This window comes from Pinus tabuliformis, chromosome 2_1 (genome assembly GCF_031772625.1).
Source record: "Pinus tabuliformis cultivar Carrire ecotype Pingquan chromosome 2_1, CPIR1, whole genome shotgun sequence".
NCBI lineage: Eukaryota > Viridiplantae > Streptophyta > Pinopsida > Pinales > Pinaceae > Pinus > Pinus tabuliformis.
In genome coordinates this window covers 954,572,503-954,599,129 of record NC_142299.1, presented here as the reverse complement: position 1 = coordinate 954,599,129, position 26,627 = coordinate 954,572,503, and the positions used below count along the sequence as shown (strand labels likewise).

General features: G+C 39.8%; 1 protein-coding gene across 2 annotated transcripts in view; it reads right to left on the bottom strand.

The window, feature by feature from the left end:
* LOC149203812 (actin-related protein 2) overlaps positions 1-26,627 on the bottom strand; it is a 240,248-nt gene that overhangs the window by 81,200 nt on the left and 132,421 nt on the right. For both annotated transcript variants that reach the window (XM_089403570.1, XM_089403571.1), the window contains exons 11-13: positions 17,820-17,903; positions 11,167-11,225; positions 134-200 (exon numbers count right to left, since the gene is read on the bottom strand). In XM_089403570.1, the coding sequence (XP_089259696.1) occupies positions 134-200; positions 11,167-11,225; positions 17,820-17,903 (210 nt within the window). The remainder of the gene's footprint in view (positions 1-133; positions 201-11,166; positions 11,226-17,819; positions 17,904-26,627) is intronic.

Genomic DNA, 26,627 nt, shown 5'->3' with positions numbered 1-26,627 from the left:
ATACTATAAAGGTGAGTAAAACTATATGAATGACAAGATATACTAGCCAAGGAAATATTCAGCACAGCAGAAGATAATTATTAAAATAAGAATAAAGGAACATTGATGTTAATATATTGGTCTAAATTCATACCTTAAGTCCATCTTTGTTACCCTTCAATACTACCTGAAGATAGCGATCATGTATTTCTCTCTCCAAGCTGTATATAACAAACATGAAACATTATCATTGAATGGAACAAAAAAAATGACAATCTTGAACATCCTTCAGATTCAAGACATTTTCAAGAAAGTGTAAACAAAGTGATAATTCCTCTTTGCAATAGAAAGATTCATTTAAATACAATTGATAGCTATATAGACAAGAAAGTAAACTTAATTCTGCAAAAAAATGAGGTATTCTCGAAAGCTAGTTTTTGTGGGAACTCTCAGCAGAAAAGATACTTCTTATGCAAGGATTGAAATAAGACGTTATTATGAAGCTATAAACATTAACAAAATGGGAAAATTGTATAGCAAGCAAGTACAAAGCATAATATAAGCCCTTTTCAAAATATCAGCTAAAAGAATTCCATTGGGGACATTGTCCTGAGTGCCACTGTATAGGTCATTAATTAATGTGATATAAGAATGATGGAAGATTAATGAAATTAATGAATAAGAGAGGCATGCAACCACCAAAAGGTGTAATGTGTTTACACTCAAAATGAACTTCAAAATTCATTTTGCTTGATTTGGTATTGATGGCTAGTGGATGCATTAGCAAATATCCTACATCAACAATTCATGGCTACATTATGTGATAAACCTATCAAACAAAACTCATCATTCGGTTTTGACAGTTTTTAAGTGTTATAATCAGACTTAGCACATGTCATAGGTTTTCATTATATGTTTTCTTGCAAGTGATCTATAGAACATGCTAATTTTGGCAACTAGGGCCAAACTTCACCTTGGACAGCTCATATGAGGCAGCTGATACTTTTATTGGATTCTTCTCTCTGAGAGGTGTAGGATTGATCTAAAGATCATCCTATTCTGGCATATACAAATGGAATTATGAATTTATTTTGATTATGGACAAATTGTCAAGGTCGGCCAGTGAACTCATGTAGGCTTAGAAGCCCAATAGTCACATCTATTCAACCTCAACATTTGCATATAAATACAAGGTGCCTCCTCCTCATTTGGACACTTCATTCACTCACACCTCTCTCTTCTTGATTGGGAACAGATTTCTGAGGCTTCTCTCTCTCCACACGTGCGAAGAAAGGACTGTATTTTTTCTGCGTTGACCGAAAATTGCAGAAGGTTGTTTTGACCAGTGTTGACAACCTTTGACTGTGGTTTTGTGTGGAGTATTTCTGTTTGGACAGGCCGCAGTTCTGAGCACAAAATCCAAGGCAGTTTGACCAGTGTTGACTGCGCTAGGGCTTGCTGCAGCGTTGACTTTCTGATTAGGGCTTTCTGCTTCCGCTGTTTGACTTCACTGTGACTGGACAAGTGAAAATTGTATATTGTACTCTCTCTCTCTGTGCTGAACTTTTGAAGAACTATAAAAAGAATTGATCAAGGGTTTCCCCACATTGGGGTTCGTCCCTGGCTAGTGCCATATCTTGTGTTCTCTTGTCTTGGCTTGTCTTCTACTGTTTTTATTTATGTTCTATCTGCATTTACTGTCACGTTAATGTGATTGCTAATCTGGAAATTGATATTGGGCTACTAAGAAAATTGAAGCAAATTGCTCTTAAGCATAGAACATACCATTGTTATCTAAAATTAACAGAGCAGTTGTCTTCAAAGCATACATTACATTCATACTAGTACATAGCTTGATAGAGTTATTCAATTCAACAGGTTCCCTAGGCTTGTATTTGTGATGCAATCGTTGGTGCAAACATGAGTAGTTGAAGACTCCAATAGGGTAAAATAGATTTTCAATATTTTCAATCTTGAAAATCTTCTATTTCTAGAAAATCGCATTTCTTGAAATCTGATCACATATTTAGATACTCATTATGGAGATGTGAATAGGATTTAGTTTTGTACAATCAAAGAAAGTAAACAATTAGGGTTTCTGCAATTTCAAAAGTAATTTTCTCTTTTAGATACCTCTTATCGATAGTAGCATGTGGGCCAAAATTGGTGAATCATCCCATGTCATAAAAAGTTAGGTCAAAATTCGAGTTTCTACACTACAGGTTTTGCGTCATATTTTTGGATACCCTTTTTGATGAATAACATGGGGGTCAAGTTACTGTTAAATTCAAATACCAGCCAGATTCTTTTTGTCATGGCATTTTATTTTATCCCCAACAATTTATTTATTAAACCAAATAAACACTGAATTACCAAAAAATAAAACCACTGGTATTTTTAACTTCTAGAAATAAATATATACAATGGAAATTAAATCAGAGAGATCAATCACACATTACAAAAATAATTCATCCACAGCAATTCTCCGTCCTCTCTTAATCTGGGTTTTTCGACCCACAATGATACAAGGAGAAATACAATATCGGAAACTTGTAACTCGGCTCCCACAAAATGAATTCGGCCTCTAGGAAATCAGCCTCAAGAAGAAATCAGTCTGGAGAAATCGACCCAAATACTCAGCCAGCAAAATCGACCTACGCCCTCCTTGTGTGCCACTATTGCACACTAGGAAAAAATTCAACCCTTCAGCAATTCAATTTCCTCCAGATCAAATTGATATCCTTCCAGCAACTTGGCCCTGCAATATCCTCCACTCGGCATCCAAGATTTGCTCTCAATACCCTCACACTTCTCCTTTTCTATGCTCTAGTCAACTAAGCCATTTGCACTAGAGAAAATCGCTTTCTCTTCGTGATGACTTGCTCACTTGAGTTTTGTGTGGCTTCACCTCTTCGCTAGGCTTCCTTTATAATCTTCATTAAGCCCAAATCCTTAACCCTAATCTCCCTTCTAGAATCATCTTGGAGATCAATGGTTGAGATTATTTCCAAGTCACTTAAATAATTAAATTATTTATCCTTATAAAATGACTTAATAGTCCACAATAATATTGACTTTAACTATTGTACATTTCCTAATTTAGACTTAGGAAAAAAGGTATAAATCACTTACTTCGCCAAGCAAGCACCTAAAAGAGGGTATACGTCATCTCCCACATGCTAAGACACCAAGCCTATGCAAAAGACCTTTCAAATCTACCACAAGCTTTGACACTCCCCCTAGCAAGGAAGTGATTCTCCACTACCCCTAGCTTATCTTGGTACTTCACTAACTTCCCTTTTCCTAGAGGCTTAGTGAGAACATCTGCAACCTACTCCTCTGTAGAAACTTAATGCAATCTCACAATGCCTTTCTAGACCTTGTCTCTAATGAAGTGATATCTAATCTTGATGTGCTTGGACCGATCATGAAACACAGGTTTCTTAGGGAACTTAATGTAATCTGGTTATCACAGTGAATCACTATTGGCCCCATTTGCAGATCAAATAGTCCTACAAGCATCTTGCGGAGCCACACTGGCTCGCAACTCCCCATACTCGCTACCATGTACTCTGCCTCTACTGGACTAAGTGCCACTAACTGTTGCTCCTTGTTGAACCATGAGATCATGGTTGATCCCATGGTGAAACAACATTTAGATGTGAATTTTCTGTACACTACACTTCCTGGCCAATCAAAATTTGTGTACCCTTGTAGCCCCACTCTTCGTGACAGTGCCCTTAATATGACAATAAATTTACCTTGATATGACAAAGAAGAATTCCTTGAAATTACAGTGAAGCATGACTTGATATGAAAATGACATGCCAATAATTTGGCAGTAGTATGACAATGATGGAAGGTAGTGATCTTGATAGTGACCTTGACATATTGACCTTAACATGGCAAAGACCCTTTGGTGTATGACAGTGTGTTCATATCAGTGATGGTAGTTATGGATGGCAGTATTATGATGGTGATGTGTGGCTCATCTCTATGATGACAATATGACAATGATGGCAAAGTGTCTATCACAGCTACATTTAAATATGCAGTGCTCTATGATACGGGCAACGATGTATACTACGTTCTATGGCGGTGTTATATGTCTATTGTTGGATTGTCCTAGTAGGACTAATGTGTTGGATACTGAAAGACTTATGTCTCATCATAATTGTACTTTGTATCTCAGTTGAACATTTGATGAATATCTAAGAAGAAGAATCTAGTTGGATTTTCCTCCTTATGCGGCTTTTCCCTAGTCTCTAACCTAAATCTGTGAAAATTTATGAATCTTTACAAACAGAAATCCTACTAGAGTCATTGGTTTAGCATCTCCTACTTGTTATTTCATTCAACAAGTTATTTAATTTATAAACAGTGATGAAAAACACTATTGCAGACTACACTAACATACAAATCATAAACTGAAACAATATATGAGACAAAAACACAAGGGACACCATTACTTTTGGACAACACGTCCCCGGAAAACCCAATGCATGAAAACCAGTGCAACAGATAGAGGGTTTCTATTATTAAGCAAGCAGAATTGGAGTACAACAGGTTGCCTCTCACACGGCTAACCTTTCAGAGAAATCTCGGCGGCAAGAAATACATACGAGGGTTTATCTCGTTCTCCAAGTCACAACTAATCCACTGAGTGGCCTGACTCCGGCAAGCACTATGAAATCCTAGCGCAATCACTGCTTGGGCCAGTGCCTTCCCTCCAGGAGACTGTGTCAACCCTTCTGCTGGATCGATTTGTTGGAGGAAGACTGTTGTTCAACCCTCCCGGCTTAGAACCTCACTTCTCCGGCAAAATCTCGAACTTCTGACGAATATCCTGCACTACCACTGCAAGAGACCCTCTTGGCCTGCGTCAGCACTGTGTGAGCCCCTTCCTAGGTTGCATAGGCCTCTGCACTGCCTCTAGTGCCTTCCCTCTAGGAGACTGTGTCAACCCTTATGCTGGATTGATTTGTTGGAGGAAGACTGTTGTTCAGCCCTCCCGGCTTAACACCTCACTTCTCCAGAAAAATCTCAAACTTCTGACGAATATCCTGCACTACCACTGCAAGAGACCCTCTTGGCCTGTGTTAGCACTGCGTGAGCCCCTTCCTGGGTTGCATAGGCCTCTACACTGCCTCTCTAATGCTATTGCTGCCTCTCTGCCTAGTACTCTTTGGCTCAGAACTCCTTTCCGATCCAAATCTCTGCTTCTGCCCCTCTCACTGCAACTCAAATCACCTATTCGATTTTCTCAGCAAACCTTGCCCCAGAAAAATCGAACTAACTGATCACTTGGTGTATCTCCAACTGACCCTCAAGCCTCCTCTTATACTTTTCTTGTTGATGAATCAACGGCCGAGATTAAGTCCCTAATCAATGACTAAGATAAAAACGGACTTGATCCTCGTCTCTTAGAAGCTTCTCACCCATATTTTTATTAATACCCATTAATATTTTTATTTTCCTAAGTTTAGACTTAGGAACATCATTAAAAATATTAATTATTTTAATAACTCATAATCCGGGTGGAACCTCTCCAAGCAATTTTTGGGCCTTGGAGATCTCATGTATTCTAGCCCCTCCACAAAATTTCGGAGCTAGAGCACATTCGATGCTACCCAAAAGCAACACTCCCTCTTAGTGAGGAATGTGCTCTAGCAATACTTCTCAACAGAAGTGTCACACTGATCTACGACATCAGTCCTCTGTGTTGCTAATGCTCGGCCTGCTGCCCTTCATCCACTGCACTACTGCCTATGACACTGCAACTGTTGCATCTATGCTACAGCTCCCTCTCAATATGCTGCATCATGTTGCCCATAGCACTACCACTACTAACTGCTGCACTACAACTCAATTAGTGAGGCGTAAGCAACTAAAAAGCCACCCAAAAATTGACATGTTGGTCAGTCTAGATGCCTCGTGATGCTGAAGCTACCTCTGCTGCTAATTTGTGTTAACCCTCTGTTGCTACTGCGCTGCTACAATCTTCTTTGTGCCTCTCGCAATGTTGCAACCTCCACTGTGTTGCTTCAGACTCTGGACCTCTAGCTATGCCATTGTTGCTCCATCATCCCTTGCGCCAACTGACTCCTGTCATTCTACTACTTTCATTAAGGGCTCCCGTAGCCATATGTGATCCAAGAGTTTGGGCACCTCAAGGATCCTTCCCCTTGTGTAGTCCTCCAAATACAGCTCAATGTTTCCCCACCACTTTCTAGAGATGCATGAGCACTCATGGCACAATCCTCGTCATCATCCTCCTTGTCAGCTTTCGCCGGAGCAGCATTCGAGTCAGAGTTCTCTTATTTGCCCTTCTTCCGAGGGCACTGAGTGGTGAAATGTCCCGGTTCCCCACACCTGAAGCATCTGAATTTTGTTATGTCTTTCTTTTTCCTCTTCCGCTGCTCTGGCTGTCCCGCTGATGCAAGAGTTGCATCCTCCTCTTCCTCCTTCTTGACTCTGACTCCTTTACCGCTACTTCCTACCTTGGTTAACCACCTGATCTCTTCCTGTCGAAGAGCTGCCCACATATCCTCCCATCTGGGGAGAGAAGCCCTGCCCAAGATGGTCTGGACAAAGGTCTCCCAGTCTTCAGTGATTGCATTCAGGGTAGTCATGACCATGAACTCAGGATCTAGTGTAGACACCATGGAAGTCTGTTGGTCTCGAATCACTTGCAACCTGGGAAGGAAGGGCTCGATTTCTTCTCCCTTCTGCATCTGATACTATCTCAGCTGGTTCTCAAGCAACATCTTCCATTGAACAGAAGTTCCCTCATACAAGGTGGTTAGGGCCTCCCACATTTCCCTTGTTGTTTCCTTTTCAGCAATATGTGGGATCACATGAACCTTGACCCCGTCCAGGATCATGCACTTCGCCTTTGCTTGAGCCTCCTCGTATTTCTTGAGAGGATCAACATCGACCAGTACAACCACCACTTTCAGGGCATAATACTTGATGTGGTTCCTGTCCAAGACTACCAGGATCCTAGCCTTCTAGATGACAAAGTTGGATGCTCCATCCAATCTGTCATGATCCCTTAGTCCATTCACTGCCATCTCTGCTCAAACAAGTATCGAACAGGTTCTCTTCTCCCTCTCTCATTTTTTCCCCAACAAGACTTGGATCTAGATTTCTTTGCACTAGAAATCCTCTAAGGAACAAGTTCCTTCTAGACTCCCTCTGAGTCCTGATTTCCTTAACGAAAATCCTCCCGCCAAATAACGTCTAATCACCCCTTCTCCAATCCTCCTTTGCTGCTACTCAGCAACCCGAACCTAGATTTCATTGGCAAGAAATCTGTTAAGGCAGTGATTCCCCCTACCTTGGTTCAATCTCCTCAAACATTGTTCTGCATCAGCAGCAACAGCGTCCCACTAGCGCCTCAAATTCAATCTGCATTGCTCCCTCTGCCCTAGCAACTGAGGAATCTGAGCTCCTCAGGCTCTACACAGTAACTGTGTCACTCCTTCTAGGCTCAGAAAGATGACATGGCTCTGCATGAGCCTAATCTGCCCCTCCCTGCTTCTGCGATGGCCTAGATAGCTGATGCATTTACTGTGTGGGCTTCTCCCAGCTACTGCGTCACCCTCACCTGGCTCAGAAAGTTGACGCAGGCACTGCGTGAGCCTCTGAGTCACCTCTTCTGCACTGCGTCACTCTCCCTTCTTCATCTCTAGCTTTGGAACAGCATTGTCACTCAGGACAGTTGCTTCTCTGCAGCAGATTTGTTGAATCACCCAGCGGATGGCTTCAGTGTCCTATGATCTGCAATGCTCTAATACCATGTGAAAATTTATGAATCTTTACAATTAGAGATCCTACTGCAGTCATTGGTTTAGCATCTCCTACTTGTTATTTCATTCAACAAGTTATTTAATTTACAAACAGTGATGAAAAACACTACTGCAAACTACAATGACATACAGATCATAAACTGAAACAATATATAAGACAAACACACAAGTGACACAGTTATTTTTGGGCAACACATCCCCAAAAGAACCCAATGTGGGAAAACCAGTGCAACAGATAGAGGGTTTGTATTATTAAGCAAGCAGAATCTGAGTACAACAGGTTGCCTCTCACATGGCTAACCTTTCAAAGAAATCTCGACGGCTAGAAATACATACGAGGGTTTACCTCGTTCCCCAAGTCACAACTGATCCACTGAGTGGTCTAACTCCGACAAGAACTATGAGATCCCAACGCAATCACTGCTTGGGCCAGCGCCTTTCCTCTAGGAGACTGCGTCACCCCTTCTGCTGGATCAATTTGCTAGAGGAAGATTGTTGTTCAACCCTCCCGGCTTAGAACCTCACTTCTCCAGCAAAATCTCAAACGTCTAACAAATATCCTGCATTGCCACTACAAGAGACCCTATTGGCCTGCGTTAACATTGCGTGAGCCCCTTTCTGGGTTGCATAGGCCTTTGCACTGCCTTTCTAATGCTACGGTTGCCTCTCTACCTGGTACTCTTTGGCTCAGAACTCCATTTCGATCCAAATCTCTGCTTCTGCCCCTCTCACTGCAATTCAGATCACCTATTCGATTTTCTCAGCAAACCTCGCCCCAGAAAAATCAAATCACTTGGTGTGTCTCCAACTGACCCTTAAGCCTCCTCTTATACTTTTCCTATTGATAAATCAACGGCCGAGATTAAGTCCCTAATCAACGGCTAAGATTAAAACAGACTTGATCCTCATCTCTTAGATTCTCACCCATATTTTTATTAATACCCATTCATATTTTTATTTTCCTAAGTTTAGACTTAGGAGCACCATTAAAAATAATAATTATTTTAAATAACTCGCAATTCAGGTGGAATTTCTCCAAACGATTTATGGTCTTGGAGATCTCATGTATTCTAGCCCCTCCACAAAATTTCGGAGCTAGAGCACACATCCGATGCTACCCAAAATCAACAAAATCCTGGGGTCTCTATTGTGTATGTTTTTCTTCTGTTGTTTCTTATTGTTTTGTTGCATTGTTCATATTATTGTTCTCTGTACATAATTGCTAATGATGAAATAATGTTATGGGGTGAATGTAATGTGAAAATGTTGAATAAATTAAAAATTGCATTATCTACAACAAAAAACAATCTAGCCCAAAATCTAACATGGTATCAGAGCTGGTGTAATATTCCTAAGGGAAACTTAACAGTAATAAACAAAGCATTCAAGGTACATGCAACACAAAATTAAACACCCAAAAATACTCCAAAAATTGCGCCAAACTGATCCATTTTCATTATAAATCAGATGGGGGTACAATATAAGTATGGAGTGAAGGCACCTGGGCTTGCCAAGGGCAAGCTAACAAGTCTCGGGTGATGAAAACAATTGCCCGGATGCTGGAAAGATATTCCCCTCAATGTTCTACGTTGAACCTAAAAAGTTGCATTAATTGCTGGAAGAATCTGTTGTTTGGCTCTCCTCCAGTGCTTGGAAAATTTCGGGAAATTAACCTCGATCTCTCCTCAAATAACCCACCAAAACCCAGAAAGGGTTTGGCCTAGCTCTCACCCACGAAATTACCCCCAATTTCCACGTGCTCCTTCAACTACTGGGTAATTTGACCCCCCTGGAAATGACCCTGCTCAGCTCCTCCAAAATGATGGTAAATGCTAGCAAAACTCCCCTCTGGATGCCTCCAAATTCCAGCTCAACTCTACCCCAAATGTCACTCCACCCAACTCCCACGTGTGGTCCAGAATTACCTCTGCGCAGGCACACGTAGTCTCTAAAATGGTGTCATTGCTACAACTAAAACCCCACAGAAATGTGCCTACCTAGCACTCCAAATGTCCAGCTGAAAATGGTCCAAGGCTGCTCACTTTGTCAATTTATTTTTACTTTATTTAGATCAATTTATGGTTAGATAATGTGCAATACTGTGTGCTGCAGATATACATATATATCTAAAATGGCACTAAATCTGTAATTTCGACATCCATGAAAACAGACCTATAAAAGCCGTTTTCTCAGCAGAAAGAAGCCCTTTGTTACCACCACAGCAGACTGATGTACTCTGCAAAACACCATATCTTACTACATTCGATTCATTCATAGAGAGGAGCCGGCCTGAACAGTCAAAATGATATGTTTTCCCACCCTTCTGCCATTTATTTTTGGCATATAATCAATCCACGCATGTCGAGTCCGTTTCTTACTCCTATGTTATGGAAAAAATTTTGTCAGGGTATATTTTTCTCAGCTTAGCAGTCTTTGCACTAAATTTGGTTCACTTGTATGTAGCTTTTGCTGCAGTTTGAATTTTTTTAAAACCATATTGGCAATAAAAGCTGTGCCATCTGTTGGTTGCAGAGACAGGAATGGTTGTGGGGAAGCATAGCATTTATTTCTATTGCAAATGCAAAACAAAAGCTAATCAATTTCAATGGATTTACATTCTAGGTAGGGGCTTAGGATTTAGGGTTTAAGGGGTCACAGTGAATAGAGCGAACAGTGCCATAAGATGGGATTTGTGAGATGCACCGTAAACCTCTTTTAGAGTAAAAGGAGATTTGATCTCTCTCAGCGCTTGGTAAATCCAGAGTTAAGATGGATGTATGCTGATCACAATAGTTTTAGTTAAAAAATGTTTCTAAAAATTCTACAAACGATCTCATATTACATGCGTAGTTTCCTCCCATTAATCCAATCACAATGATAAGAACCAGTGAAAGCAGGGCATCAAACAGTCGATGCATCTTTTTGCAGCTCCACAACTAAGTCCTAAACTCTTACTAATGAAGAAATATGAAAATCCCCCATGTGCAGTTACTATGTAAATCCATGTCCATGGAAATCACAATATGATTTCAGATGGCAATAGGGAGTGTAGTTTATCCTCTTAGTTCATTTGCCTAGAATCCAAGAACGATTTTTTAAGCTTCTAATTAGGAACTTAAAGATGCTTAAGAGTTATTCATCATTTTCCTACTCCTGCAAGCAGTGCCAGATTCTCCTTGCTTCTTAATTTTTATACTTTTCCAGGTTATTCCCTACTGAAAAAGATGTCATAACAAATTGAATATGAAAAGAAGGTAATTTACCATTTAAAGCTGCCCTCTTATAAATCAAATGACCATATAATTCAAAATTGTGACATTTTAAAATAAAGCCCACTCAACTAGCAAGATGCTTCAAATTATAGTTAAAACATTACCGACTTGGCAAACCAGGATACATTGTACTTCCTCCACTAAGAACAATATGTTGGTACAGCTGTGTCAAGGAAACAATATTTTAGTACAATCCACAGTGACCTCAGGTTACACTTCACAAAATAACTATCATTTTAGATCACAAATACCCCTTCTAATTTCACTAGATATCTAGCACAACATGAGCAATTAAAAAACTTGCCATGAAATAATAATAGCATGGACAGAGACTCATCGTGCAAAGAACTACCTCCATTAAAAGGACAGTAAGTTCATAAGTTAACCGATATCAATACTTATCATAAATCAAACTACCCAAGCAGCATTCGAAAACTGGTTTGGCAAATTAACATAGTGGTAATGGTTCAGCATAGATAGACCCAGTTTCCTTCACAGAAAAAAGTTCATAGCCATAGTTACATAAAAAGAGAGATGCTGGAGCTATGAGGACCAAAAATCTAAGGGAATGTCTATCTCTATGTTCAAATTTTCAATACAAGTTAATAAACACAAAATTTATAAATTTAAGGTTAAGAAAAAATTTTGAAGATTGATTACAAGATTTCAAACCTCAGCCATCACAAGCCCCAAACATCATATTAATCAAACCCACTGTGGCTTTAGCATCTCCACAACATCATTCACAAAATAGTAACTTGTGTTGAGAAAAGAATGATTTCTGTGTGCTTTTTAAAAAGTAGAATATGTACATGATGAGTACATGTAATCATCACATGTGGCTAGTAGGCTACAATGGACAAATTATATCATTATGTGGCTAGTACTCAATGGAGCAGGTTAGGCGGTTGGATACATCCATGGCCACATGTCAGCAGAGGCCATGGATTAACAGAGGGACAGACTATTTTTGTGATCCAAGCGGGATTTTCCAGCACATCATAGAGCTGGTAGGTGATGGTAATAGCTACGTGATGGACTTGACGGCTGAGCACACCCACATTTTCAGATCTCCATCAGAGCCCCAGTCAACACTAGTGATAGGATAGTTTGACAGGCGAGCAAACAGATTTCATGAGTTGTCTTGGCATATTGACGGTGCGTGGAGTCACAGGGTGACTAGCTTACTCAGGCAAGTGCTGACTAGCTTACGCAGCATCGGTAGGCTATCAGTCAGGGCATGGTATGGAGAGAGTGCTCTCTTACTAACATATGGGATGCAGGGACTATTGAGGATAGGCGCAATAGTGTCATTTCCGTTAGCATGTGGGGAGTTAGGCCGCTTAGGTCTTTCAGAGCAAATGGGGTGTGTAGCCCACATCATGGAGGGTGTACTAGTAGATAGGCGGATATCTTGGCCCATGCAGGATACTGTATGTTACAGGGTGGTACGATAGTGGGTAGTGGTACACAGGACTACACAAAGTTATCTCATAGGGTCCAGTGTTATGTAGGGGAAAGCAGTCTAATGCATATAGACCCAATGTTAGGCCATAGCATATAGTGGCATGTGGGACTATGGAGCGAGGAGCAAGGGCTTGTAGAGGAGCATGGAGATGCAGGGTAGTGTGTAGTAGTATGTTGGACTGTGTTGTGGAGTGGGAGTGCCTCACGTCACATTGAGTACATGCGGGGAGTGACAGGTACAATGACACAGGCAAGATAGAGGCCAATACAGGATGGCATAGCCGTAGCCGAGGGTATCTAATGATGTATAGGGTAGGCCGCGGTGTACAGTGGCATGTCCAGGAGTACTGGGATGATTGGGGGTATGCATGGGTGTATAATGCCGCACAACAAGGTCTTGGAGCGTTGCCTCCAAGTAGACCCTTGGAAGGAAACACCGGGCATACCTTTGGGCGTAGTTGACCCAGGATCGACGGGGACACAGATAAGCGATACTTGATGGTATCTGCGGGGACTCACATGCCCGAACCTCTTCTATATCCCTCACGGGCACAGTCAATTTTGTTGTAAACTTTCTGCACTCCAAGCATGAGCAGCGGAGGACGAAGAGCTCACCCGAGATATTTGGGTGACACTCAACGCACTAGGGGGGAGACTTTTTAGCAGTGACAATGGGTTGTTGCGTCAATTGACAGCCACAGATTGGGGGATGAGCTGATCATCTACAAGGGTGGCATATCGTTCATCATCGCGCCTACGTCTAGGGATCTAGTTATGAGGAAGACGTGTCACTCTTTACTCAGGGCATGTCAGGACTATGCATGAGCAGAGGATACCGAGTACGACTAAGGTAGTTTCCCAATATGCGTCCAAGCTCCAGACCTTCTATTGGCACATTATCGAGAGAGCGGATGGCATACCCAGGGAAGATGGTTGGCAGGGACAGGAGGGTGTTGATTTTGGGTAGCAACGGATGTGCTCTAGCCTTGAAAATTGGTGTTGAGGCTAAAGCACATGAGATCTCCAAGACCCAGAAATCGTTTGGAGAAATTCCACTCGGATGAGGTGTTATTAAAATAATTAATATTTTTAATGGGTTCCTAAGTCTAAATTTAGGAAAATAAAAATATTAATGTGTATTAATAAAATATGGTGAGAAAGTTCTAAGTGATGAGGATCAAGCCAGTTCTAATCTTAATCGTTGATTAGGGACTTAATCTAGGTCGTTGATTCATCAACAGGAAAAGTATAAGAGGGGGTTTGAGGGTCAGTTGGAGATACACCAAGTGATCAAAGAATTCGATTTTTTGGGTGAGGTTTGCTGAGGAAATCGAGTTAGTGGTCAGAGTTAAAGAGAGGGGCAGTTCAGCGAGGTATTTTCATCTGAGGCAAAAGAATACATGACAAAGGGGCAACGCAGCGCTGGGAGAGACAGCGCATGCCCTAGAAGAGCTGACGCAGAGGCCGTAAAGCTGACACAGAGGATGCAGAGGGTTGATGCAGTGAGACGCAAAAGCCGCAGAGGCTGACGCTGGGCCTCAGAGGCCGCGCTGGGGAGATTCTGTGGGGAAGACTGGGGGAAGATCAGTAGATTCTGAGCCGGGAGAGGGTGACACAGCTCCTAGAGGAGTGACGTAGTTCCAAAGCAATGCTTGGAGCAGCTTTCGATGTCCAGCATAAGTAACTATCAAAGTCGCTACGGGATTTGATCATCCGCTTGCTGATTTGCCATAATATATGTCTCTACCAAGGATATTTGTTGTTGGCTGAGCCATTTCTGGCACCCTAGTTGTATTCACGAAATGTGCTTAGTAATACAAACCCTCTATATGCTGCACCGCTTTTCCCGAATTGGGTTTTTCCGGGGACAATTGTCCAAAAATAACGGTGTCCCTTGTCTTATTGTCTCGGTTTATTTCAATGCATGATTTGTATATTTGTGAAGGTTGCAATAGTGTTTACTTCGATGTTTATGCAATTAAATAACTTGTTAATGTAAAGAACAAGTAGGAGATTGTAAACTAGTAATTACAGTAGGGGTTTTTGATGTGTTAGATTCAGGGATTTTCGCAGAGAGATCCACATGCCCTGAGTCGATTACGAGTATTGGATACCCATATTTTGGTTGCATTTAGGGGGTAGCTCTTTGGCACACATGGCTTCCAGTGATCATCAGTACTACACAATGGCAAGCATAGGAAAAATTAGCATGCATCAGATTAGCCCACGATATATGGAGCCTATATAGTGATCACATGCAGGGGCTAGAGACGAGGGCCATAGGGATTCCATCGGTTGACAGGGCTATGTCGCAGCCGATCTGGCTATGTGATACAAGGATTCAGTTGATTGATAGATCACTCATGATGAGCGGAGTCGTGGCAAAGAGTGATATAGTTCGCTCTTGGGATGACATATGGGGGTTCACAGAGGGTTTCATCATAATGGGAGGCAGACATTCTTTATTGTTGCATAGGTTCGGAGTTAGATTTGGATGGGTAGACCTTGGTGCCATGGAGATGCCCAAGCAGGATGTGTCTCGCCTCTTTCAACATTCCAACATCGAGTTCCAGGAGAGGAGGATACTGACTGCGCACGATGGGGAGTATGACATAATCAGAGTAGCGCAGCGTCAGCATGGTGGCACCACTCTGGGACTAGCAGGGAACTGGGGCATCACAGCTCTTCACAGCTCAATAACCTTTAGGGATGCGCCGGCTACTGCAGGGGTAGATCATGCAGATCTTCCATTAGGCTTTAGCGAGTCATTGATGGAGCAGGGGACTTCTAGTACTTTCACCGAGCAAGATAGTGAGTGGAGTGAGGGGAGCTTCATGTTGGACAGGATTGCATGGGATCCCAGTATTGAAGGATTCTTTCATATCTGGACAGTGCAGAGGTCAGACACGATCCAGTGGCACAATTGGGACACTGGAACATTTTGCAGTGACAATGGGGAGCAACAGTTAGAGAGGATGTTTTCCCAGGCATTCCTTGTAGATAAGCGATTTTTGGTGCATGGAAGAGATTGTTGGATGAGGATGCCACCTTGGAGGGTGAGCACATTTTGGAGCACCCAACTTTGAGGTTGCTTGAAGGCAAGCAACATTTGGGAGGGGAGGACTGTCATGTCCCTTCTCAAATACATTTGTAACAGGGTGTTGCTACACAATTTTCCACATTGGCTAAGGAAGAGAACCCATCATTTTCGACTTAGGGACTTAGGAGGCAATTCGACTTTATTTGGTTGCTAGTGGAATGTGGGGGCAACCCACATGGGAGTTCGAATTGACCCATTCAAATAGCTTGGAGGGAAAGTCGAATCGGTGGAGGGAGGGGCCCACATGAGGCTAGGGAGGCCCAAGGAGTTATAAGGAGGGAGCAGCTTTCATTTTGGATTCATTCTTACACCTTACAATCAAAATTACTTGACTATTCGCTCTACTGTTTAGCTGAGTCAATCAGCTGTTTAGCCACGAAGCTCTCAAGCGGGAGATTCAACCTCTACTTCGGGGGGACCATCCGTGCCCGCCCTAGAGAGGCAATTCCATAAGTATTTCAGGAGTTTCGGGAGTTCATTATAGCACTACCATTCAACCACAACAGGGAGTGTGTATTTCTGGCTAGCTAGAGAATATGCAAGGGGAGTTTGGAGCTATCAGTGATCAAGCATTTGCCGAAAGAGTTGGAGGATTGGGGGAGCAACAAAGAGCCAGCCTTTCTTGTGAGTTTCGAAGTCAGCAAAGCCAGCGTCCCAGCAGTTTGAATTACTGGGCTTGGGGACAGCGCAGAGGACCAATCAAGCAATTTCGTGGAGCTAAGGAGCAGGTGCCATATGCCAGAAGCCCATCCGGGAAGTCAGGGGATTGATAGCAGAGGTCAGCCTAGCACTTTGGGTCCATTTCTAGGAGGATTTACAGGCAAATTCCAGTAGGCCAAGTTTTGCAATTGCAGCTGAAGTTGGGCTCCAAGGGAGTCGAATTTCAGAAATCTAAACCAACCAAATTCCTTTCTAGGTTTTTCTGGGTTTTGGGCAAGGATCGCACTCCTAATTTTATTGAATTTCCTGGGCAGATTTAAGGAGTCAAACAAGGATCCCAACTGAGCCAGCAGCTAGAGGAGCTAAGAGGAATGTGGACCAAAATTCCGAGGTCAACATTTGGCCAATACCTTCGTGGGTTTTTCTGGGTTTAGGCTAAGGAGAAAGGTGCTGAAATCTCATAATTTTCTGAGCACGGGAAGCAGTGATTCCAGCCCTTCGAAGTCAGCAGACATAACAGTTTTCTGGGAAGCGCAGTTCAGTTTGGTGCAGCAGTTGTAACAACCTTCAGTTCAGCATTTTCTCACCTGGGTTTTGTCATGCTTGTCCATTGAGACAAGCCTAGGTGCACCATTCTATTTTACTATTGTATTTGCTCCTGAAGAAGTAATAAAATGGCTCAGCAGTTCTCTATTTCCAGTATTTCCATGGGTACTTAATGTATATTTCGTTTTTCTGATTGCTGGATTGTTTGCATGCTTTGTATATCACTTATATTCCTGTTTAGGAACATTACAATTTTCCTTCAGATTATATTCCCTGGAAAAGGAAAAAAATTAATAAGAGGCTCTTTTCCAAGAAAAAAATGGGTTTCAACTTATCTTGTATTACATTAAATATTTAAATTTTAAGTGCACTCCCAACCCCAGATTTGGAAACCGGCATTCAAATACCCACACTTGCACCCAAGCCTGCAAATACACGCACAAATCCTTGCAAACTTGGTCATCAGCCATGAGCTTCTTTTATTCAAAGCTTTCCTACAATGAGCGTGGTCATCATTGTTCTGCTATTTATCTATCTGTGAACTATTAATATATTCTCACTGCGCTTTTCTAATGATGAATTGATGATCGTGTCCAGATACTGTCATATCTGTCTTAGTTTCATTCTAGAATCTCAACATGGAACCTTCCGGAATCTATAATCAGGAACTGGCATACAATTGTAAGAGAAAAACAGTAATAGTCTACTGCTTTACATTGAAGAGTGTACGATGCAATGGATAGAAAAATCTTGAACGGGCTCTAGTTTGACCAACATTATACATGTAAGTTCTAAATAACATTCTAATCTTTACGCTGTAGTTCATCCAAGTTGGCCCTACAAAGGGAGGAAACAACGGTCTGCAATTTAAATGTATAAATGTTTCTTTCAGCCAAGCGAATATTTTAAGGTCACAATGACCAAGATAAAAAAAAATGTTGCCTTTAACAACAACAGGTTAGCAGTAAACTATAATATACATACAGACATACGGTTGTCTATGTCCATTTCCTGAATACAGCGAAACACCATATCCGCCATACCATCTCCTTCAACATCTATGAGCTCCTGCAATTATGATAAAACAATTAGACTATGTTTCAGTCATATGTACTACACATCAATTATTGTCAAGAAAAACATCTTTTCAAAGTGTGAAAGAGACGTAAGCTTCTGTTTGTAAAAATGGAAAGATGCTGAGACCTTATATTGACCCTGTAATAAACAATACTTTATAAGTTTATACACAGGAAAAAATCCAACATAAGAATGAAAGATAGTTGAAATCCATATAGTATAAACATATCATTGATAAATGAATAAGTAAGATGATATAATAAGCATCGTGATGGCACACTTATATGCATTGACCACAAAGGTGAAGGGTCATGTCCCTTAGGTTTCCCTTCAGATTATTTAACTAATATTATTATTGTTAATGTTTATTAATGTATTTTTTTGTCAGCATAGACCCTTCGTAATACTTGACATAAAGGGCCAGTATTGAATACTAGTTTTGACAATCGAATCCATATAATAAAGATGAGTTGGTAAAAGTCTCATTTCTGATCATTTTGCTAACTATTTTGAATTACATTTGATCCCTTCTAAATATTTTAGAATAACCTACACGCTACAAGTCAGTAATTATCAACCAAAAATATTTGACTTACATGCATAACCAAACTACTATGTATTCACTCGCCATGGTTCATAATATTCTTTCGAATCATTATAGATCCCTTCTGAAATAAACATAATGCTTCAATGACTATATAATGACAAGCAAATTACAAGATACCGATAGGTTTTTATCAAAGCTGTCACGATTATATTTTCTTTTCCATTTATTTCAATTATTAAAAAGTTCCAACTTTCAGGTTTAGAAACTTTAAAATAATTTTCCCTCTTTTAAAGCTTTAAAAGAGTTATGTAGGCTTGTGTAACGACCAAAAGTTGTATACGCAGCCGAAATATTTAGAATACTTCGTCGACAAAGACATCCATTGTAGGATACTAGTCATAAATAGTATATTGTATAAGGAATTGATGTAAGATGAATACAAATGAGAATCAGAGTCCTGTATATATAGCTAGGTAAGTACCCTTTCACGAACAAGCATGTCTATAGAGACATGCCTCTTTGTTTAACTAATTATTTAATTACACATTATTATGATTATTACTTATTATCTATTTTTATTTATTTTACATAATTTATGTTCATAACATTGCCTTCTCCTTCAAAAAGCTTTGTCCTCAAAGCTTGTTGATGAAAGGGCTTGATCTTTTTTCTGCTACAAATGTCTTCTGTTTGATCTATTTTTCTGCCATGAATGTCTTCTAGTCTCGGAACAGTCATGTTTGTCGATACAAGTTGATATGATCCTCTAAGTGACAAACGAAATTGTCGCACTGAGAAAAGATCGAACCATCCTAAATTAATCTTCTGTAGAATCTTGCAGTGATTGGAAAGTTGTGATAAATTGTTATCACATGAATGGATTGCACTGACATTAGTATTCTTCGGAACATCAAGTTATTGTTTTTTTTCTAAATGTGTAGCTTGGTTGATTTGGCTACTCTCATGATTTGGATGTCGATGAGGAATTCTAGTGATATGATTTTCCCTTATCTTGTTTGCATTGTTTTCTTGCTTTATCTGAAGTACCTGATTTCCTTTAGCTATGGAAATTGCATGGTTAATTTATGGATCTTCACTTGAATCTTTTGTTGTTGGAACTACCTGCAATTTCTGAGCACATCTTTACTTCAACTAGCTTGTCCTTTTCTAGAGTTGTGATATTGACGGAATCAGTATTTGTTGTTTTTTTGTCAACCAGAATTTCTACATTTGATGCTTCCTTCTCGACAAGTTGTTGTACCTTGTTTTCTAATGACTCCTTGTCCTTCTTAAGCTTTTTAATTTGCATCAATAATTTTTCACTATGATCTCTAAGCCGAGAAACTTTTTCATTTTTGTCAATGGTGATCTTGTCTATTTCTCTTTGCAAATTTTGTAGTACCTTTTTACCTTCTTGAAAAAATATTTTTGAAATATCTTGTACGTCTTCTGGTGTCACTGAATTTGGTTTCAATGTAACAACCTGGAGTGTTATTTTCTTGTTCATATAGGAAAATGTTAAAAACTTCATTTTCATATTCAGGATGAAGGAACCAAGGGTTTTCATCCATGGTGAATCTTAGGATAATGTCACCCTAATTGCTCCATAGTGTTTGAACTGAGAATTGCAAAATAACTGTATAATCGTCAATGTTTAACTGTAAATTGGTTATGTCATATTTTTTGTTGCCAAAACAGTTTAATTTTTTTATTATATTTGACTCTGGAATCACTAACTGGTTTGCGATTTCATGCGTTATATAGTTTTTATATTTGGCAGGGGAAATAGCAATAGTGACATCTTTTCGCACAATAGACCCTTTAATTCTAAGTAGCACTGAAACATAATTACGTGAAGTTTCTGGAAATTTTCCTTCATTATTGGTCTCCATTTTTCATCTTGAAATGAACTTTAGGGTTTTTAAGGTAACCCCTTCCTAACTTCTTATAATAAATATTATTATCCTCTCTCCTTTTGTTTTTTTTAAATAACCTTGAATTTTTTTAATTAAATAATAAATAAAAATTCTAAATAATTTAATTAATTAAATGGTTTAAATTAATTAATTAAATTATTTTTAAGTTTATAATGTAACTATTATAAACTTTATATTATATGACCCAGCCAATCTATAAAAAATATGCAAAGTCGAATTGACGGCTTGATCTAACTCCCGCAACATTTGACTTGAGTCATGATCGTTGACCCAGCGTTATGACAGTGGATCTCCAGTGGTTTCACTGCACTGATGACTTGTGCTACGGACAGCGGCCTTCCACGACTCAGATGGTCGAGGAGCAGTGGGTGTGAGGGCAGGGTTATGCAGCTCGATGAGTTTGGTTACGCAGCACCAGCGAGCATAGAACAGGGTAGCATGAATGAAACAGTGGATGTGGGGAGGGACAGAGCAAGACATATGCGGCACGATGAGTTTCACTGCGCAGGCACCAGCGAGCACGATGCAGGGGAGCTTGAGTGAAACAGTGAACGCAGGGGAACAAGTGGCCATGGTCGCGTTTGGTAAGCTTTTATTTTTGGTTGGTGTTTTGTTCCTCTTTGCCCTGAATTGAGATGAGAAGAGTTATATTACTGACCCTTTTCTCTTTTAATTATTGCTCTGCTATTTTTTTGCTTCCAGCAACTTCCACCGGAATATTGTAATTCCCTTCCAAGAATCTTATCTTCTTTCCTACAGCTCTAAGAAGGCATGTGACTTCCCTCTTGTCGAATTAGAGTTTTTCCTTAAGTTCTTGCAATTTTTCTGCACTGAGACCATGCAACTTAACCTTTTTCTTTTTATTTTATTTGTTTATTTTTTTAATATATGCCCTTTTTTTAAATTCTTTTTCTAATATATTCTTTTCTTTTTTTTAATTTCTCTCTTTTTTTTAAATATTTATAATTTTTTCAATACCTTATTTTATATATATATATATATATATATATATATATATATATATATATTTTACAATTTTTCTTTTTTTTTTAAATGGCCAAGGGCCTCTAACGAAATCAGCGGATGGAGAAACTCCAAAAATTTAATAGCAAAGCTTTTAGTTTCACAACAAGAAGGTTGGCACAAGGTTGATGACCAACGGTTGGAACAGATGTGGGCTTTGATACCAATGTAACGACCAAAAGTCGTATACACAGCGGAAATATTTAAAATACTTCGTAGACAAAGACATCCATCGTAGGATAGTAATTGTAAATTGTATATTGTATAAAGAATTGATGTAATATGAGTACAAATGAGAATGAGGGTCCTATATATATAGCCAGGTAAGTACCCTTTCACGAACAAGCATGTCTGTAGAGACATGTCTCTTTGTTTAACTAACTATTTAATTACACATTATTATGATTATTATTTATTATTTGATTTTATTTATTTTTACATAATTTATGTTTATAACAACTTGCTTCCTAATTTATGTCTGAAACTTTTCATGTGCAGGAAACAAACTCACAAAGTCCATGGATCATTGACTCCAGTCATAGGTTCAAGCCACTATCACTCTGACACCAATGTTTGTTTAATGAGCATATAGACAAACACATGATAAAGGGATGTGAGTGGTATATAAAATAATCAGAGGTACACAATATCAGACAATTATTTATCTCTCTCGTTTGGAGGTTACTAAATGAACTCCAGATAACTAACCAACCACCTAACTATTATTTCATGTTGGTTACAAGTCAATTTACTAAGACAAACATTCACTGTGACTCTCGCTTAATAAAAGTGTTGCTTACAACTCTATCAAATTCTAAGTGCACCTTGTTATTATGTTATAGGCATGTTTACATCCTAGTCAGGTTCTAATTCATTCGACTAAAAGAAAAGATATCTTGTGTATAAAGATGTCTAGTTTGTAAGTACATCCCCAAACCCATTAAGCCATAGGCTCAAAGTTTTGGTTGCCATAAAGCGAAGAGCCTCTTTATTTGGTCAACTTGCAATGATTCTCCTTCTTCAAAACTGGTCATAGACTTTGGTTAGTCCCTCTTTTGATTGTTATGATTCTTCCATAACATGTTTTCTTACTTCAATGGTTGCTCTTTTACCAAGCTCTGATTCCATGTTGAATTTTCTACAATAATGCACAGTAGAAATTGTTCTAATTTGATAATTACTTTCCAATTATTTCCAATCAAGTTAGCTTATGTCACATATATAATTAAGCAAGTATAAACAGAAAATATCAATAGTAATGCAATGTAAAACAATAAGATCATAAAGAGACAACCATGCAAAATAGAGACAACAAATTTACCTTGAGAAAACCCAACCTCGAGAAAAACCCAGCAACTTTTCTTCTAAGGAGAAAGTGTTCTTCAGCAATATTTTATATTTACAATTCCAAGAGAAATTTGTGCCACAAATCCAAGTCCAAGATACCAGTCACGCCTGGTCAATACCAGCTTAGTCAATGTTGGTCAAACCATCTAACCACCAAAAATCAGATAAATCAATGTTGGTCAGTGCTAGTCAATAGTCTGAAATTTTCGGCCTGAGATCATCTCAAACCTACTGTCAAAGGGTTTGTGGTCAACTGTGGTTGACTACAACCAAAATCTATGGTCAAAATCTTCCTTTTTTTTGGTCAAACTTTCCTCTTTCTCTATGGCCAATTCAGTCAAACCCTCGGTCAAGCACATCAGATTTTTTGGTCAAACAGAGCAGGTCAAACTCGGTCAAATGGAAGCTTCGTTATCTCAGTGAAACTTCAGATTTCTCTTCTCTTTTCTTCGCACATGTGGATTATGTCCATCGGAATTTTAGGTGGAGATTTGGGGACTATCAAAGGTCAACACCACATTGTTCAAGAACATAAGAGAGAATGATGATGTCCATATTGGTCAAATGGAAGGAGTCTCATGTGTATTTATATTAGTCAAAAGGGGTGGACTTTGACCAAAGGTCACACCCATTCATTTGTGGGGCCTGATACCACTCCATTTAGAAGGGGTTTCAAAGGGACTACTAGTAGATCAAGTGGCAACAACGGGACAAGGACTCACTGTCACCTCAGTCAATGTCCCCTGCTCTTTACAGAGTTTCACCGATGGGAGGAGTCCCAGTATAGGGAAATCACTAGAATGATGGGGTTAATAACGATGTACAATGTGAATTCCAAAGCCCATTCAAAGGAGAGGCTCTGATAATAGGTTGCTTGTTTTAGAAGCAAAAGAAGGGCTCTTCAAGAAAGGCTTGAGGGAAGGATGACCTTAGGTTTAGGAATATTCAAAGATGATGAAATCCTAAGATCAAAACTTCAAAAATCCCTCACTTGTGAGTGATGTGTTTATACTAGGGTTCAAAGTGAGGCACGGACGGATCATTCAATGGAAAGATTCAATTAAACTGTAAGCTTTGGGAGAAGCTAGGGTGACTTTCCACCAAAAACCCCTTGGGAGAAATACTATAGGAGACCAAGGGTTGAGAGATATACCATGGTAAGGGTTCATCCATTGATCACCTATAGTTAAGAGAAAAGGTTTTGAATGATGAACTACAGAGTGCAAACCTTCAAGAAATCTCCATGTCAGAGCAACTTCGAGGGTTCCCTCTTGGTGTGATTGCTAGGGCATCAATTTATTTGAAATTCCACTATCAAAATTCATTCAAAACTGGAGGATGCCTAGAGGAGGCATAAATGAAGAAGCTTGTCCAAACGGAATCCTAAAATTCCTCCTACCTAAAATTTCACACCAAACCCTAGAAACTCTCCTTATCCTTAGGGGATGAAGAAAAGAGGTGAAAGAATGATATTTCGTTAAGTTAACGTGATCACCAAGGATCTAGGACCAATGCCTGGCTATTGGGAAGATAGCAATCAAAATGATTAAGATTTAGGAACTTCTCTCTTCAAGGAGGCATAAAGAAGAAGCTACGCTCTTTGTGGATGCAAGTTCACAACAACTTTAGACTTTTATACTTCGATATGCAATATTTGATGGAGTTTCAAGGTAAAAGGTGCCAACATACCCCTAAGAAAATTCGTTCTTCTTGCCAAGATGAATAACATATGCAACGAGCCAAGATTACAAGTGTCTCATAAACTCGCATTAATTTTTAGGGCACAAGCAAGATCAAAGCATAGTGTTTCATACATTAGACATAATTATCAAGAAATTCACATGAAAAGAGCACATACATAACAAGCGAGTATATTCATCCATCACACTTGCAAAATAGAAGCTCCAAGAGAGATAGCGAAAATATTCTACACATCAAAATGCATTTAATCATTCCACAAATTGCAGGTCCGAAATCTTTAGAAAGATATATCCCAAATCCAAGTGATGATGAGGAATGAAAAGAACCTCTTATCAAGTTATATGATCCTCTAAGCGATTCGAATTGCCTAATTAGGCTTAATGATGCCTCTAATAATAAAATATTGTACAAATAACAACCTTTTGGTGACAAGCCCACCAAATAGCTCCATAATATGAAAAATAAGCCTCTTAAAAAGGCCGAAATGATAATACAATAGCTAGGAGGGTCATTGGAAGGCCTAGTGAAGTCCAACATGTGCCAAAATGAATGGAAGGGCCCCAAAAATATTGTTGAAGGGGACGGACCCTTGATCTCCAAGCAAATGACCTGTGGTGCTCCCAAATGGTTGTGGGGACACACAAGCATCCTCATGGGTCTCCAACTGAATCGAACAAGCATGTATCCCATCTACAAGGCTGGAACAATGATGCAAGCCCCCCCTTTGTCTCCCATAGAGAGACAAAACCCCATCTTGGCCCTAGATCAATTGCCAAGTGTGTGGTGCAAGTGTGTAGTCGGCTAGGCAAGGTGGTCGAGGTGCATCATCATCATCAAATAAGTGGAACAAGAGCGAGCAATGAGTGGTGTTGAAGGATCCCATGGCATGGCTATGTACTCTATGCTATAGTGGAAGCCCATGGCTCTCAACGCACACCCTATAAATGCCAATATGACCCCCTAAGGGGCTTCGACCCCGTATAGGGAGACCAAACCCCAAGATGAACACCCACCCAAAATCTTGGATAAGATCCAATGTGTCTCTTCACCTTCCAGTACAACAAATCATTAATGTAATTGAGCAAATGAGCTTACAAGTCATGGAACCAAGTGGGAACCTCATGTGAAAATTTCAAGTCTGAAATCCTATTGCAGCGACTGGAAAATATTTTTCTAATTGTTAATTACCTTAACAATTTATCTGTTACAGAAAATATAATTCACATTGCAACCTTCAAAACAAATAAATTGCAGAAGAAAATAGTGTTGGAAACTGAGAAAATACTATCACACACACATCAATAATTAACGTAGTTACTTTTGGACAAATGTCTCCGGAAAAACCAAACTTAGGTAAATCGATGCAGCAGCTGAGGGTTTTTATTATTATGCAGCAGTGAGAAATTCTGAGTATGATTTGGATGTTGAATCTCGCTATCCTACAGAGAAAAACACTGGAAAAAACTAGTGAGGAATTTTCCTCACCCCACAGGCAAATTTGGGCTCTGACTACAGCGCCAAGTAAGTCGTCCAAATTGGTCTGTGCAACCCTGCATCACCTTTGGGTAGTCTCTTCCCACACACATCCTGAATGGTTTGCTCTTGTAGTTGTCATGTCTGCCATTGGCTGAGAAACTGTCTCTTCGTCCTTCTGGAACCCTTTCCTGGTCTTTGGAACTGAAACTCGGCTTCTCTCTAGCAAAATCGAACTGCCCCTAAAGGCTTTTGCGTCAGCCTCACTGTGGCTATCTCAAACTCTCTGCAAATGCACTCGCCAGATCTGGAAATCTTTCTTCGACTTCACTATCTTTGCTTCCTTCTCTGACTTTCCGGCAACTACTGCTACTCTCTAGAAATTGAACTGCCAAGAAACTTGAACTCCACAAGTGTCTTCTCCATCTACCCATCAACTTTTTCTTATAATCCTCTGTTGGGGCTTCAACGGCCAAGATTAAAACATAATCGATGGCCCAGATTAATTCCCTGTTGATCCGTATGAGTTTCTAGATTATTCACATGTTATCTCAATTAATATTGATTAATTAACCATATTCCAGAAGTTCAAACTAAAAATTAGCTAATAATCTAATTGAGACACTTCTAGGTGGAATTTCCATAAACGATTTGAGGGTTATGAAGAACTCTTGTGCTCTAAACTCT